This window comes from Pteropus alecto, unplaced genomic scaffold (genome assembly GCF_000325575.1).
Source record: "Pteropus alecto unplaced genomic scaffold, ASM32557v1 scaffold37, whole genome shotgun sequence".
NCBI lineage: Eukaryota > Metazoa > Chordata > Mammalia > Chiroptera > Pteropodidae > Pteropus > Pteropus alecto.
Window position 1 is genome coordinate 609313 of NW_006440605.1, and position 13230 is coordinate 622542.

Below are 13230 nucleotides of genomic sequence, written 5' to 3' on the forward strand. Positions count from 1 at the left end.
GAAATCCTGTCCTATCATAGGACAGCTCTAGGAATTCCCCTCCCTCTTTCAGGCCCCGCCTCTATGGGAGACGTCTGTCCAAGGAAGGCCCGCCTCCTTGAGAGTTCTATCCAATCAGAGGCCTTTGCTCGCCTCAGCCCCGCCGCCAGGGCCCGCTTTTCCCAGGCCCGAGGCGCTCGGGGAAGACGCGACGGGTGATGACGCCATCGGGCCGCGCCGACAGAAGGTCACACGGCATCCTGCAACATGGCAGCGGCGGCGCTGCGGGGAGGCTGGTGCGGCTGCCCGCGGGTGAGCGCGTCTGCGGGGCCGGGGGAGGGTGTTGAGGGGATCCCGGCCTAGGGAGCCCTGGGCCCGCGACCTCCAGGGCCTGCTCGGGCTTCTGGCTCCCTCGGTCCTTCCTCGGACTCGGCGAGTGGCTTGAGAATGGGTCATTGGGTCAGCTGAGGCCGGGGCAGGGGGACTGGAGCGAGGCCTGAGAGCTGACGCTGAGCGTGCGGGGCCGGGGCGGTGTAGCTGGGGCTGGGCAGAGAGCGGATTGGTGCGCCTCACCTCCTGGTCAGACCCCACGTGCTCCGGGGAGTTCATGGTGGCCTTGGCGCCCAGTGGAGAAAAAGTAGCGAGGGGAAGGCAAAAAACCTTGACAGTCATGGCTTACGTTTATATGCCATGTCCTCTACCGAGAGCATTTGCTGCATTGCCTCTCCTATCCGTTCGTGTGAAAGCGAGAGAGGCTACTCTTGCCCTTGCTAAATTTGGGCTTAGGGGGCGGTGGGAGTCAAGGCATGAAGCTCACTCAGAAAATAGTACTACATGTTGCTGCTGCTTGTTACTGTTTCACAGGTTAGGAAACGAGACAGACTGGCAGCCTGCCCACTTCTCTGAGCTATGAGTGGCTGACCTGATCCAAAGCTGGAGTCAGTCTGACTCCAGGAGGAAGGAAAGTATTTCACTGGAATCTGAGTGTTGGGAGAAAGAAGGTGTCTTTGACCCTGGGCTGATTTTTTTCTTGGCTGCTTGTCTTTTGAGTCAGGTTTTAGAGGTTGAATTTACACATGTTTGGATTTAGACACAGGACTGAGGGGGACCCACCCTCAGGTTTGGTTCTGCTGTGGGATTGCTCTCTAAAGTTAGACAGCCATATACTTCTATTTCAGACTGTTGCTGGATTCAGTGGCTCCAGAATCAATGGGTGTAGGCATTTAGAGAAGTAAAACAAGTTATTTAAACTCCCAAGAGTTACTCTTGAGTAGCTATGGGAGATGGTGGCATCTGTATAAGTTTAAGATGTCACCTAGGGTTCCTGGAGCCAGAAGGCTTGGAATAGGGAGAGGAAAGGCCCAGGAAATGTGGAAATGGCAGAGTGGTTTCATCAGGTATTGACATCCACGTGCCTGGCTCTGTGCTGGGTGCTAGGGTGCAGCGTTGAACGGGACCTGCACAGACCGTTCTCTCACGGAGCTTAAGTTCATTATTTGGTAGGAGAAGAAACGCCTTTCACATGAGAATAGCAGCATCTTTGCCCAAGTGACTCCCTAAGTTGCCTTGCTTGCAGTCCTGGTTTATTCCAGGATTGTGCCTGGGACAGTAAGTTATCAGTGTTTACCTCTGAAAGCCTAAGTCTCTGATCTTACAAGGCCAGCAGAAGTGGAGAGGGCTCGTGAAAGAAGACTGCTTGCCACTGGCATTGAGACTCAGCCTACCCGTTTTCAGACTAAGGAATTAAATCGGACTGACACATTTAGCCTTCTTCCACCATGGGCTGGCATTTCCTGGGACTCATCTGGTTCCTCACAGGTTCAGAGGCGGAAGGCTAGATGTGGGCCCTGGAGGCAGAGGTCCAATGTTTTCTCTTTCCACCAGATTCCACCGGCTTCTGAGAATTCGGGAAGATTGTAGAGCATCTAGCACGTGGCGGGTGTGTGATAAAAATTGGCAAATGAGTCTCAGGCAACCCCTGCTTTTTTAGCGTGGCCTACTTACTTCTTAGTCACTTTCTTATCTGAATGGATCTTCCTTTTTTCTCCCCCAATTAGAGATGCCTCAGCAGTGGAATCCAGTTTCTGTCCAGCCACAACCTAGTGCCACTACCCCATGGTACCTATCAGATACGCCGGCCAGGTAGAGAACTGCCCCTGGTGAGTAACTTAGGACATGAGCAAGCAGACAGAAGGGGGAGGCCTGAAAAACCAGACCTAGTTGACAGGAGAGAGGGCTGCAGGATGTTGCCCATATTGCCACTGGCATCTGATTGACAGGCATTCCACATCCAAAGCTTTTGAAGTTACAGAGTCCAGTGTGCCTGGTCCTCTCTGTATTTCCGGACATGCTTGACATAGTAGCACATTGTGTCAGCTCTGATGGTGGAAAGGCACCCTCTGTACTGAGCTGAAATCATGTCCCTGTGTCTTCTACCAGTGGCTCCTTGACCAAGCAAGGTTATTTCCTTTTCTGGGTGACAGCCCTATAGGCATTTGAGCAGAGTCACCCATCATATCCTGGGGCTCAGTTTCCCGGGCTCCATCTCCCCCACCCTTTATGTTATTCCTCACAGGTAGCGTTTTCTAGAACTTTTGCCTTCCTTGTCACTTCTCTTCAACCATGCTTCTGTTGGTGCCTCATCACCACAGGGAGGAAAGCCCAACACCGCACTGGGCGGCACACACTCTCCCTTCCCAGCCTCATCTTGGCTGCTTCCATGCAGGCAGCTAGTTACTTGTGCCCGCCTCACTCAGACTTCATCTCCCTGATCCTCTCCTGGGGCTGTTACGGCCATGGGACAGGCCCTGTGGCCCTTCCCCTTATTGCCCAGTTTCTCACTCGCCCACAATTTGTTGCCCTTGAGTGAGTGACAGAGCTGCTACCGGTTGGCACGGTCCCTGGCAGTCTTAGAACGTGGACTCCCCTGGAGAGAAAGGTTGGCCAGGGTGCATGTAGACGAGACGACAGCCTGCCGGCACCGGGCCTGGCCGCCCCTCCTGTGGAGCAGCAGCTGGGCTTGGCACAGCTTTCCCTGGAGCTTGACAGAGTCCAGGGAGGCTGTCATCCCTGAAACCGGTAAAGGGGGCCCCAGCTGCAGTGGCATACCCAGCACATCGTGGTGGGAGCGATGGGAGCGGCTGATCACACACGCCACTTCCCGGTGCCTCGACTCTCTCACAGTCATTCTTTAAGCTCTCTCTTTTCTGAGTCTGCTCTTAGTTCCACAGGTGGCAAAGCAAGGGTCTAAACCCAGCCCTGTCTGACTGGGAAGCTTGTGTCTTGAGCGTTGTATAGCGCTGGTGCTTGTGCCTGGAACAGGGCCTCTTCTGGCCTCCCTGCAGTATGGCCTCTGGGTGTGTTGGGTTTTCCCATGGAGAGGAACGCTGAGCTCAGGCTCTTGGTCTTTGTGATCCTGTGGGCTGAGAAAGTGAGGTTTGTGTCGGTCCTCAGTCCCTTGGGTTACATAAAAGTCCCAGATGGGGACTTGGGAGTGACCCCAGAGGAAGAAGTTACCTTGGCCCCAGAAGCCCAGGAAGCCTGACCCTGTGCCAGCTCCTTAGGGATGAGGGGCCCCAGAGTCCTTTCGGCTCCAGTCCTGGGGTGAGGGCCCCTTCAGTGATGGCCTTGGCCTTGGGCGAGCATGTTAGAATCCCCGTGAGTATTCCAAGCTGCACCTGTTTCTTGTCCAGCATCTCCTCTGTTGAAGAAGGAGCCTGGCATTTTGTTACATTTTTAATGGACTTTATTTATTTATTTATTTTTGGAGCAGTTTTAGATTTACAGAAAAATCGAGCAGACGCCCCACATGCACACTTCTGTCTCACTCTCCCCGCCAGCATAATTTTCTGTTCACATCTTGCATTAGGGTGGGGCATCGGTTATGGGAGGGGAGCCAAAATGGGTACATTATTATTAACTGAAGTCCATAGTTTACAGTAGAGTTCACTCTCTGTGTTGTATATTCTGGGTTTTGACAAATATAATGATATGTATTCACTGTTACAGTATTATACAGAATAGTTCCACTGCCCTAAAAATCCTGTGTTCCGCCTATTTATCCTGAACCCTCCCCCTGGCAACCACTGACCTTTTCACTGTCTCCACAGTTTGGCCTTTTCCAGAAAGTTGTAGAGTTGGAATCATACTGTTTGTAGCCTTTTCAGATCAGCTTCTTTCACTTAATAACATGCATTTAAGGTTTCTACATGTCTTTTCATGGCTTGACAGCTCATTTCTTTTTATTGCTGAATAATACTTTGTTGTCTGGATGTCCCGCAGTTTATTGTGTGATGTTTTTTAAATTTATATAATTCTTATATATATATAAAAAAGGTAGCTATTCATTGTTAAACCCATTATCAACAGAAAGGAGAAAATTAAAACTCCTTCATTCCTTTTACATTCTTTCTAGTCCAAATCCTATTCTTCTGGAAACAGAAAAGGCTTTCTCTCTGGCTTGTTAGATAATATCAAACAAGAATTAGCCAAAAACAAAGAAATGAAAGAAAGTATAAAAAAATTCCGAGACGAAGCCCGGAAGTTGGAAGAGTCAGATGCGCTCCAGGAAGCCAGAAGGAAATATGTGAGTCCCTTTGCCTCGTGTCTCCTTCGGTGGGCACCCTTGCTTTCAGAGCTAGCAATTTCCTGGTCCCGGACAGTGCAGGGAGCTCAGTGTGGGTGCAGTTGGGGAAGGAGTAGCTAATGTGGAGGTGAGGTCACCTCACTGATGACAGCAGCCTAGGGGACAGGAGCGGGTCGCCTAGCCTTCCAGTTCTGCACACCAGCAGCACGGGCTTCTTTTGGGAGCTTGTGAGAAATGAGGGTTTCAGAGCCTCTTGACCTGCTGGGTTAGAATCTGCGTCTCCATGGGACCCCTATGATCCCTCGAGTGCTGGGTTTGAGATTCGCTGTTCCTGGGAGCTTCCTGGTCGTTGTCCTCTGGGTGAAGTGGGTAGAGTGGGACACAGTGCTGGTGTAATTACTAATTACCGCTGCCACCTCTTACTGAGAAGTTGCCAAGTGCCTGCCACTATGAATGGGGTACAGGCACCTGTCTCAGATCCTTCAGTTTTCTCTTGACCCACACCCCAGGCCATGGGCAAGGCTCATTGCCTCTGAGTGTCCCCAGGTCACTCACATGGATGTAACTATCCGTGTGGTTCCTGCCAGTGGGGGATGCAACCCCATGGAAGATGGCCTTTCCTTTCATTGAAGAAGGGGAGTGGGCTGGGTGGTCCTTTGGGGGCAGAGCAAGCCTAGGTTGGCTGGGGCGGCTAGGGTGTGGGAGTCACTGCAGTGGCTGGTGGCTGGGTGGAGGACAGAACAGGGCAGCAGAATGCTGACGAGCCGACAGGCAGGATCAAGCCCTGCCGCCCAGAGAAAGATGCAGGTCCAGGGGCTCCCGGGCTCAGGAGGGTCCCCGTCTGTCTGCCTTTAGTGGCTGAGATCCACAGACCAGACGGTGGGGCAGTGATGGGCCCTTGAGGTGCGGGGAGTATGGAGGAGGAAGGGGCTGCTGAGAAAATGCTTCTTTGGGCCCGTGGCTGTCCAGTAACTGCTGTATGGTAACTCTTTACTGTAGAAAACCATCGAATCTGAAACCGTGCGGACGAGCGAGGTGATCAAGAAGAAGCTGGGGGCCATCACGGGCACTGTGAAGGAGGTAACAGTCTCTGGGCCACCTCAGTTTCCCGGCCAGGCTCTGAGGGCCCATCTGTGCCCCCCGCTTCGGGAGAACGGTGCTAGCAGCCACGGTCGAACAGGTGTGGGCGAGAGCTGGGTGACCATTGAGGACACAGCTGGCCTGGCCTGGAGGCGTCCATAGTGCAGATACACAATACCCCTTAGGAAGGGGCGGAAGTTGGACTCGCCCACCTGCCTGGCAGTTTACTACTTAAGTTAGAAGTGGATGGGCAAACATCCAGAATGTGAGGATAAAATGAGGATTTTTTCCACCTGCCTAAACATAGAAGGGGAGGGGACATTTTGCCATCAAGGGTGAGTGGAGATGGGAGTGAGACCCTCCTAGACAGTGCGGGGGGCTTTCGTTTTGCTACTTTAGGGTTGTTTTGTTCTTGTGGGCAGGAGAGCTGGGGCAGGGCTTTACGCCGTTGTTGGCTCCACGTGAGGCCAGCCCCATGTTGGGCACACCCTCAACTTCTTTCTTACCCTCAGGCTGCTGCTCCCGTGGCTCCTGTAGGGACTTAGGGCTCCTGCCCATTCTGGGAAAGGCCAGCTGACAGAGGGTGCAGCACCCCAGGAGTTGTAGGCAGTGCTCTTGAACGTGTGCGCCTGAGTCTCAGGGCCTCAGGAGCCAGAGGAGTTCAGTGCGCCTGTGGGCCCCTGAGGGGTATTGTGCTGACACCGCCCCCCGCCCCACATGCACACTTCTGTCTCAGTAGAGTCTTGACGAAGTCAGTAAAAGTGACCTTGGCCGGAAAATCAAGGAGGGTATGGAGGAAGCAGCCAAGACCGCCAAGCAGTCGGCTGAGTCGGTGTCCAAGGGCGGGGAGAAGCTGGGCAGGACGGCTGCCTTCAGAGCCCTCTCCCAGGTGAGCTGGACGCCGGGGCCCGTTGCGGAGCTGAGAGCCAGAGTTCCCACCTTGGAGCTCAACCCCAAAGACAGACGGCCGCACTGGGGCGGGAAGTGCAGTGGGACTGACTGGTGGGGAGGGCCCACTTGAGGCGCCAGGTCCTCAGACCCCTCCTGGCTGGGTGACCTTGGGCAAGTCATAGCCCTAGAGAGCTGCAGGGTAATGCACTGTGAGCCTCTCGCCTTTTCTTAGCTGCCAGCATCCTGAGCTGCATTCATACTCCAGAGATTTGTCCCACTTGGGGTGACTTGAGGTCCTCAATTCATTCCGATAACGCTTGTTGAGCTTGTGCCAGGCTCTCTGCTGGTCATGGGGGCCCCAGGAGAAAAAGTCTGAGTTCCTGCTCTCAAGAGGCCTGGGGGACAGGAAGGGGACACACAGTTCCTGAGCGACATGTGACAGAAGAACACACAGGGAAGGGGTTGCAGGCAGAGGGAGCATGCCCTAAAAAGGAGTGCAAAAAGCCCATTCGTGTGTCCCACACAACTTGGTGTGGCCAGAGCAATGGCAGGGGAGTCGGAGGGAGAGCAGGGCCCATCGGAGCAGTCTTGCAGGCCACACAGGAGACTTCAGATTTCATCCAAGAAGCAACAAGGAGCCAAAAAAGGTTACAAGCAGCTCTCAGATATTGCAGGTTCCAATCCACCGCAGTAAAGTGAATACCATGATAATACCGGCCATAGAAATTTTGCGGTTTCCCAGTGTGTGTAAAAGTTATGTTTATACTCTATTGTAGTCTATTAAGTGTGTAATAGCATTATGTCTAAAAACACAGTGTACATCTCTTAATTAAAAAATACTGTATTACTAAAAAATGCTAACCATTATCTGAGCCTTCAGCGAGTCGTAATCTTTTTGCTGGTGGAGTGTCTTACCTTTAATATTTAAAAAAAAAAAAAAAAAAAAGAAAAACACAATATCTGTGAGGCACAATAAAATAAGGTGTGCCTATATTGAGTGTGGAAGAGGCACAGCCACCCAACGAGAAGTCCAGCAGTGGCGCAGAGGAGGCTGGAGAGTGTCTTGGGGGACCCTAGTGCAGTTGCCCATGGGTGGGGAGGGGGAGAAAATGGATTCCAGAGTTTCAGGAAGGCGGATACACAGACGTTGGGTCTGCTTGGATTGAGGAGTGGAGCAGAGGCGGAATCGAGGATGCTCCTCTGGTTTCCAGGGAGAGCGAGGTGTCCGTCTCATAATCCAAGGACATCTGGGGCAGTGAGGGCATGTCTGCTGCTCCTGGAGGGCTGGGGGTGGTGGTCAGGCGGAGCTGGGGTCTCCCCGGAGGCACAGGAGGCTCAAGCATGTCATTACCCTGCACTGGGCTGGGTAGGGGCTCTGGGCCGAGTGACCGCAAGACCTGGGGAAGGTGAGGCCCCAGGGTACCATCAGGCCTGAGGTTGGGGTTCATAGCAGTCATTCCCCAACTTTAGGCACAACCACACAGGCCGACACTGGTGTCTGGGGGTGTCAGAAAGGTCCCCAGCACCTGCCCCGCACCTTCTGTGCTCTCCTTCAGGGGGTGGAGTCAGTGAAGAAGGAGATCGACGACAGTGTCCTGGGCCAGACTGGGCCCTACCGGAGGCCCGAACGGCTCCGGAAAAGAAAGGAGTTTGCCGGAGAGAAGTTCAAGGAAGAGAAAGTGTTTGAGCCCAATGAGTAGGTAGCGGGGCAGCCAGGGACCCCTCACTGCCTCCCCTTCAGGCCCACGGAAGTCAGTTATCGAGTTTGTTTTCTGCTCCAGGTTCCTGTCTCCCTTGAGAGAATTTGGGGGAGGGCAGGTGGTGGGAAGGGGAAGAGGGAAGACAGGAGGCCACGATATGAAGACGGGGTCACCGTGGCCACTAGCTTGGGCTGTCCTGCTGCCCTCTCCCCGCAGTGATGGGCCCGGGCCCAGCGGCTCCCTGGCTTCTGCTCACCGGCCACCCTGTCTCCCCCAGGGAGGCCCTGGGGGTTGTGCTGCATAAGGACTCCAAGTGGTATCAGCAGTGGAAGGACTTCAGGGACAACAACGTGGTGTTCAACAGTGAGTGTTCACGTCGCTGAGACTTGGCTGACAGCAGCGAGATGATGGAAGACACTGAACACTTCCTGGGTCCTGGGCACAAACCAGACCCCCATTTTTCAGAGGAGGAGATTGGGGCAGAGAGGACCACTCATTTCCATAGGGTCACCCCGTGAGATTAATGGGGTGTTGGCCTCTCAGTGGCTGGTGGGCAAGGATATTGCTCTTGGGACTGGGTCACCATTTTGACATTTGCCAGAGCTAGCGGTCACAGTAGGGTAGCCAGACGCAGTGGTGCAGCTGGGGATTTCGGGAGATACTCCTTCCTAAGGGAGGGTGGGAGGCCAGGAGCCCTGGGGAGGATGGAGTTCTCTGCTCTCGCTGGGGCATGGGGCTCCCAGATGCCGACAAACACGGGGTGGAGCCACATGCGTTATCCCTTGTCCTGTGGGGCCGCTAGAGGCCTGTTTCCTTGTTCTCACAGCCCCTTAGGCCCACCACTGATCCGTCCCCACAGCCCCCTGAGGTAGGTCCGCGGGCCTGGGCCTTCGTGCACAGCTGAGGAAGCAGCTCAGGGGGTCCCCTCACTTACCGGACCTGTGTCTGGAATATATCACGCAGAGGCCATAGAGAACTCCCAGAACTCAGGGACTTTCCAGAAGGGACGCCTGACCCTGCCTCTGTCTCCTGCAGGGTTCTTCGAGATGAAGATGAAGTATGACGAGAGTGACAATGCACTCATCCGGGCCTCCCGCGTGCTGACAGACAAGGTCACAGACTTGCTGGGTGAGTGAGTGTCCCCAGGATTATCCTGCCGCACCCCCACATCCCTGGGTCGGCAACAAGGAGAGGTTCCAGGCCCCCTACCCACTCCTGGCTTGGCTGCCCCCAGGGGGCCTGTTTTCGAAGACGGAGATGTCGGAGGTGCTCACGGAGATCCTGCGGGTGGACCCCGCCTTTGACAAGGAGCGGTTCCTGCAGCAATGCGAGAACGACATCATCCCCAACGTCCTGGAGGTGGGTGCCCAACCCCGCAGGCCCCTCCTTGGTCCTCACCAGATCAAAAATTCCTCCAGGAGGGTGTTTTCTGAACAGAGACGAGGCTTATCTTCAGAGGCCTGAGAGCCCCCCCAAGTCTGGCCCTCCAAAAAGGCTTGCACGTGCCCCTCTGGTCCTGGTGACAGTGGCTCTGACATTTTCTAGACTCACGGGTACGCTTGCCCCCAAGACTGAGTCTTCTCACTTCTTGTTTTCCTCGTGTTCTCTGTCTGAAGTTATTCCCTCATGGCTGCCAGGGTCAGGTGTTTGTCCCCAGGTACCAGAGTCCTTTCAGGAGTCAGAGAGAAGCTGGCTCCTGCTCTTGGGGTGAGCCATGAGGAGGGCCATGAGGAGGGATTCACATGAGCTCAGGCCAGACCCTCAGGGTCGGGAGGCAGGTCCAGGGCCACCACAGCAGCTGTGGAGCTTTCCTCCCTCATAGGTCTCTGGGAATCCTGAATCCCATCTTCTGGTCCTCTTGCCCCCTTATTTTGGCTTAGAAATGAGGAGGGGGCAGCTTGTTCAAGGTCTCACCCTCCACAAGGTCAGCTGCCTTTTCCCTGCCCTTCTGTAGCCCCCAAGATGTAGCTGGAGCCTGGGGACCCTCCAGCCCAACCAGGCCAGGCCTTTGGGAGGCCCCAAGTGGGACTGCAGAAAAGCCCTTTGACCCGATGTGGGTGCCTGTTCCCTCTGCCTACCACCTCCCTTCCACCAGCCTCCACATGTCCCCTCTCCCTCCAGTTGCCACTTTGGGCAGGGCTGAGCAAAGGTGGGGATGGAGTGATTCCTAAAAATGGCAGTGAGAGCTCAGGCAGTTTCTTCGGGGTGAGGGTGGCTCAGGACTCGGGCCGCCCTGCGGTTTCCCTTGGGCACCTGGCCCCCTCCTCCCCTCTCTGGGCTCCTCCCTGATGTTCCCCAGATCAAGCCCTGACTCCAGGTTCCTGAAAAAGCACCCCCACTTTACCTTGGGAACCCACTCCCAGGACTTCCCACTCTGCCCCCGCCCCTCCCCCAGGCTGCTCCCACTGGCAGGAGACTTTCTGTCCCTCTGTGGGCCTGGCCATCCAGAGCTTCGTCCCCAGGGAAGGCAGAAAGCAGCTTCTCACCTCCTTGGCTCAATTTCCTGGCCAGAGTGAGAGCCTGGCCTGCTGCCACCTTTGTCTCCTTTCTACCAGGCCCTGGAACCCACTCTGGGCCGCCCCATGGTCACATAACCAGAGGCTTTGCTTCCAGGGTCCCGAGGAGGTGGCACTCCCTGCCATAAGCCTGGCCCAAGCCCCGCTCCCTCCTCACCCAGAAGCCACAGGGTGGGGGCGGAGTCTGCAAAGGAAAGGCTGTCACTGGAGAACGTTCTTGGGAGTTCTCCTGCCTCAGAAGCCCACTCTCCTTCTCACACTTGTTTTTCGGTCTTTCCGTTTTTAGGCCATGATTTCTGGAGAGCTTGACATTCTCAAAGACTGGTGCTATGAAGCTGTGAGTACTTCCTTTTTCTTCTCTTTAGGCCTAGAAAGAAATCACAGTTTGGAGATCTGCTCAGGCGGCTGGTCTGGAAGGGGCATGACAGGGCCTGGTGTCCTAGTTGAAGAGGGGTCCTTGTGTCCGACATGTTCGCTCGCACAGAGCTTTCTGTCTGTCTGCACGTTGTACACGTCCACACCATGGGCCGGGTGCCACGTAACCTGTAGGACTTGCTGAGGGCCAGGTGGCTGGTCGCTGTGCATTAAACTCTTACTCAGGGGCGCTCCTTCCAGCTCGTTCTCCTTTTCCTCCCTTTTCCTGGGGCTGGGGTGGTCCTCCTGCCTCACTGTGACTCAGAACCCTTCCTGCATCTTAATTCTGGTTAAGAAGGCTCATAGTGAGGATAAAAAGTGACCACAGGAGAAGTGACCTAGCAAGATGAAGTTTCAGTGTGGCCCGTCTACCTGCCCCGTTTCAGGTGGCCCCATGGCCTAGAGTGGCCTTGGCTATAGGCTGGAGGCCCAGGGGTCAGGTAGAAAGGGACAATGAATTATTCTGGGGTACATCAGACATTCCCCCAGCGCTCACAGGTGCTGGAGAGAGTACAGTTTGAGGCCCCGGCGGCCCGCGTCATCCCCCTTCCCTGGGCCAGAGTTGCATTGTTGTCCCCATTCCATGAGGTCATGAAGGTACAGCACGAACACAGAAGCAGTGTTCCAGGATGCACAAAGTGCTGGATGATTTCATTAGCTGTTCTTGCTGCAAGGTCCCAGAACTCGGATCAAAACAGATGTCGGTAGATTTCCCACCCGGGGAGGAGCCAAGGGTCCTGACGAGGCCCCCCTGCTCCCCAGAGTCGGGGACCAGGCATCTCCAGGAGCGCACTGTCTGCCCTGCTCCTGGCAGCCTCGCTTCACCCTGCTTGCTCCCTGACCTGTGTGTTCATGGGGTGTTTTCTTCAGCTTCTTTGTATTAAGCAATCCGGAGGCTTTTTGGCTGATTCTATTCTGTACCAGCTCACAAACAACTTGGAAGAAGCAGAGATGTCAGATTTTCTTTTTAAACACTCCCCTGCACAGTGACTAATCCAGCAGGCAGTTATGAGTGTGTTTTTGTTGTTGTTGTTGTTGTTGTTTTTTACTTTGGGACCATTAGGAGGTGGCTGATTCTCTTTGCCAGAGAGCTGCCAGTGCCCCTGGAAACACAGCTGAAATTGTTGCTGCTCACAGAGGTGTTTTTTAAATGTCATTTTAAAGAAACTACACAAGAAGTAGGATGGACACCTTTTTTTTTTTTTTCATCGGATAGGTTATTTCCATAAAAACTAGACACCGTTGGACTGTCTTCCATCATGGTTGCCTTGTTGCGATACGAGACTGCATAGGTCCCAGGACTGTGTCCTGGGCCTGAGAACAGGCACGAGGGTGTTAAGAGTGTCATTTATGGTGCCACTGCCCCTATAGGAAGAACAGGCTGCCGGTAGCAGTCCGCCACCCACAAGAGGCTGGTCAGTGAAAACAAGGCAGTTGGTTTCAGAGCCACCTGTGGGTTAGAACAAATCCTAGAAAAATCATTTGATTCCAGGCCAAGACTCAGAGTGAGGTAAATGCGCGAACATTTAAGATCAGCCAGGGAGGCCTCAACATACCCCTGCGAGTGCATTTCAGATGGTGTTCCAGGAGAATTACCTACTCCACTGATTAAACCACTTTCATTTGGTAGTCTGACACAGTGCTGTCTTTATAATGAGAGGGAAGTGTGTGACTCAAGCCAGCAAACGGGTGGCACCAGCCTCTGTGCTTGGACCCATGCTCCTGGCATCTGCCGCTCCTGGCGTAACACACCCAGGCACCGGGGCCATTTCTGGAAGGTGCAAGAGCTGAAATCACGAAACTGCCGGTGAGCTGCCTTATAGGGAGAGTGTCCCAGGATGCTGGCACCGGCCTAGGGTGGGCAGGCATCAGCGGGTATGCCCGCCCTCCTGTGGTGCAGCGCCTTGGCATGGCTTGTGCTCCGGCGGTCATTTCACAGGCATGTTGGCCTCTTATTGCAGACCTACAGACAGCTGGCCCACCCGATCCAGCAGGCCAAGGCGCTGGGCCTCCAGTTCCACTCGCACATCCTGGACATTGACAATGTGGATGTGAGTGCCTTTTC

General features: G+C 54.5%; 1 protein-coding gene across 2 annotated transcripts in view; it reads left to right on the plus strand.

The window, feature by feature from the left end:
• Window positions 1-150: 150 nt before the first annotated feature.
• Window positions 151-13230, plus strand: part of TIMM44 (translocase of inner mitochondrial membrane 44) — a 14850-nt gene continuing 1770 nt past the window's right edge. The window contains exons 1-11 of one of the 2 annotated variants that reach the window (XM_006917222.3): window positions 151-291; window positions 2037-2138; window positions 4394-4564; window positions 5564-5644; window positions 6384-6533; window positions 8092-8231; window positions 8513-8598; window positions 9271-9363; window positions 9470-9594; window positions 11038-11088; window positions 13127-13216. In XM_006917222.3, coding sequence (XP_006917284.1) covers window positions 247-291; window positions 2037-2138; window positions 4394-4564; window positions 5564-5644; window positions 6384-6533; window positions 8092-8231; window positions 8513-8598; window positions 9271-9363; window positions 9470-9594; window positions 11038-11088; window positions 13127-13216 — 1134 coding nt within the window. In that variant the 5' untranslated portion in view covers window positions 151-246. Of the gene's footprint in view, window positions 292-550; window positions 1919-2036; window positions 2139-4393; window positions 4565-5563; window positions 5645-6383; window positions 6534-8091; window positions 8232-8512; window positions 8599-9270; window positions 9364-9469; window positions 9595-11037; window positions 11089-13126; window positions 13217-13230 lie in introns of those variants that run through there. The other variant, XM_025050538.1, reaches the window with a different exon arrangement.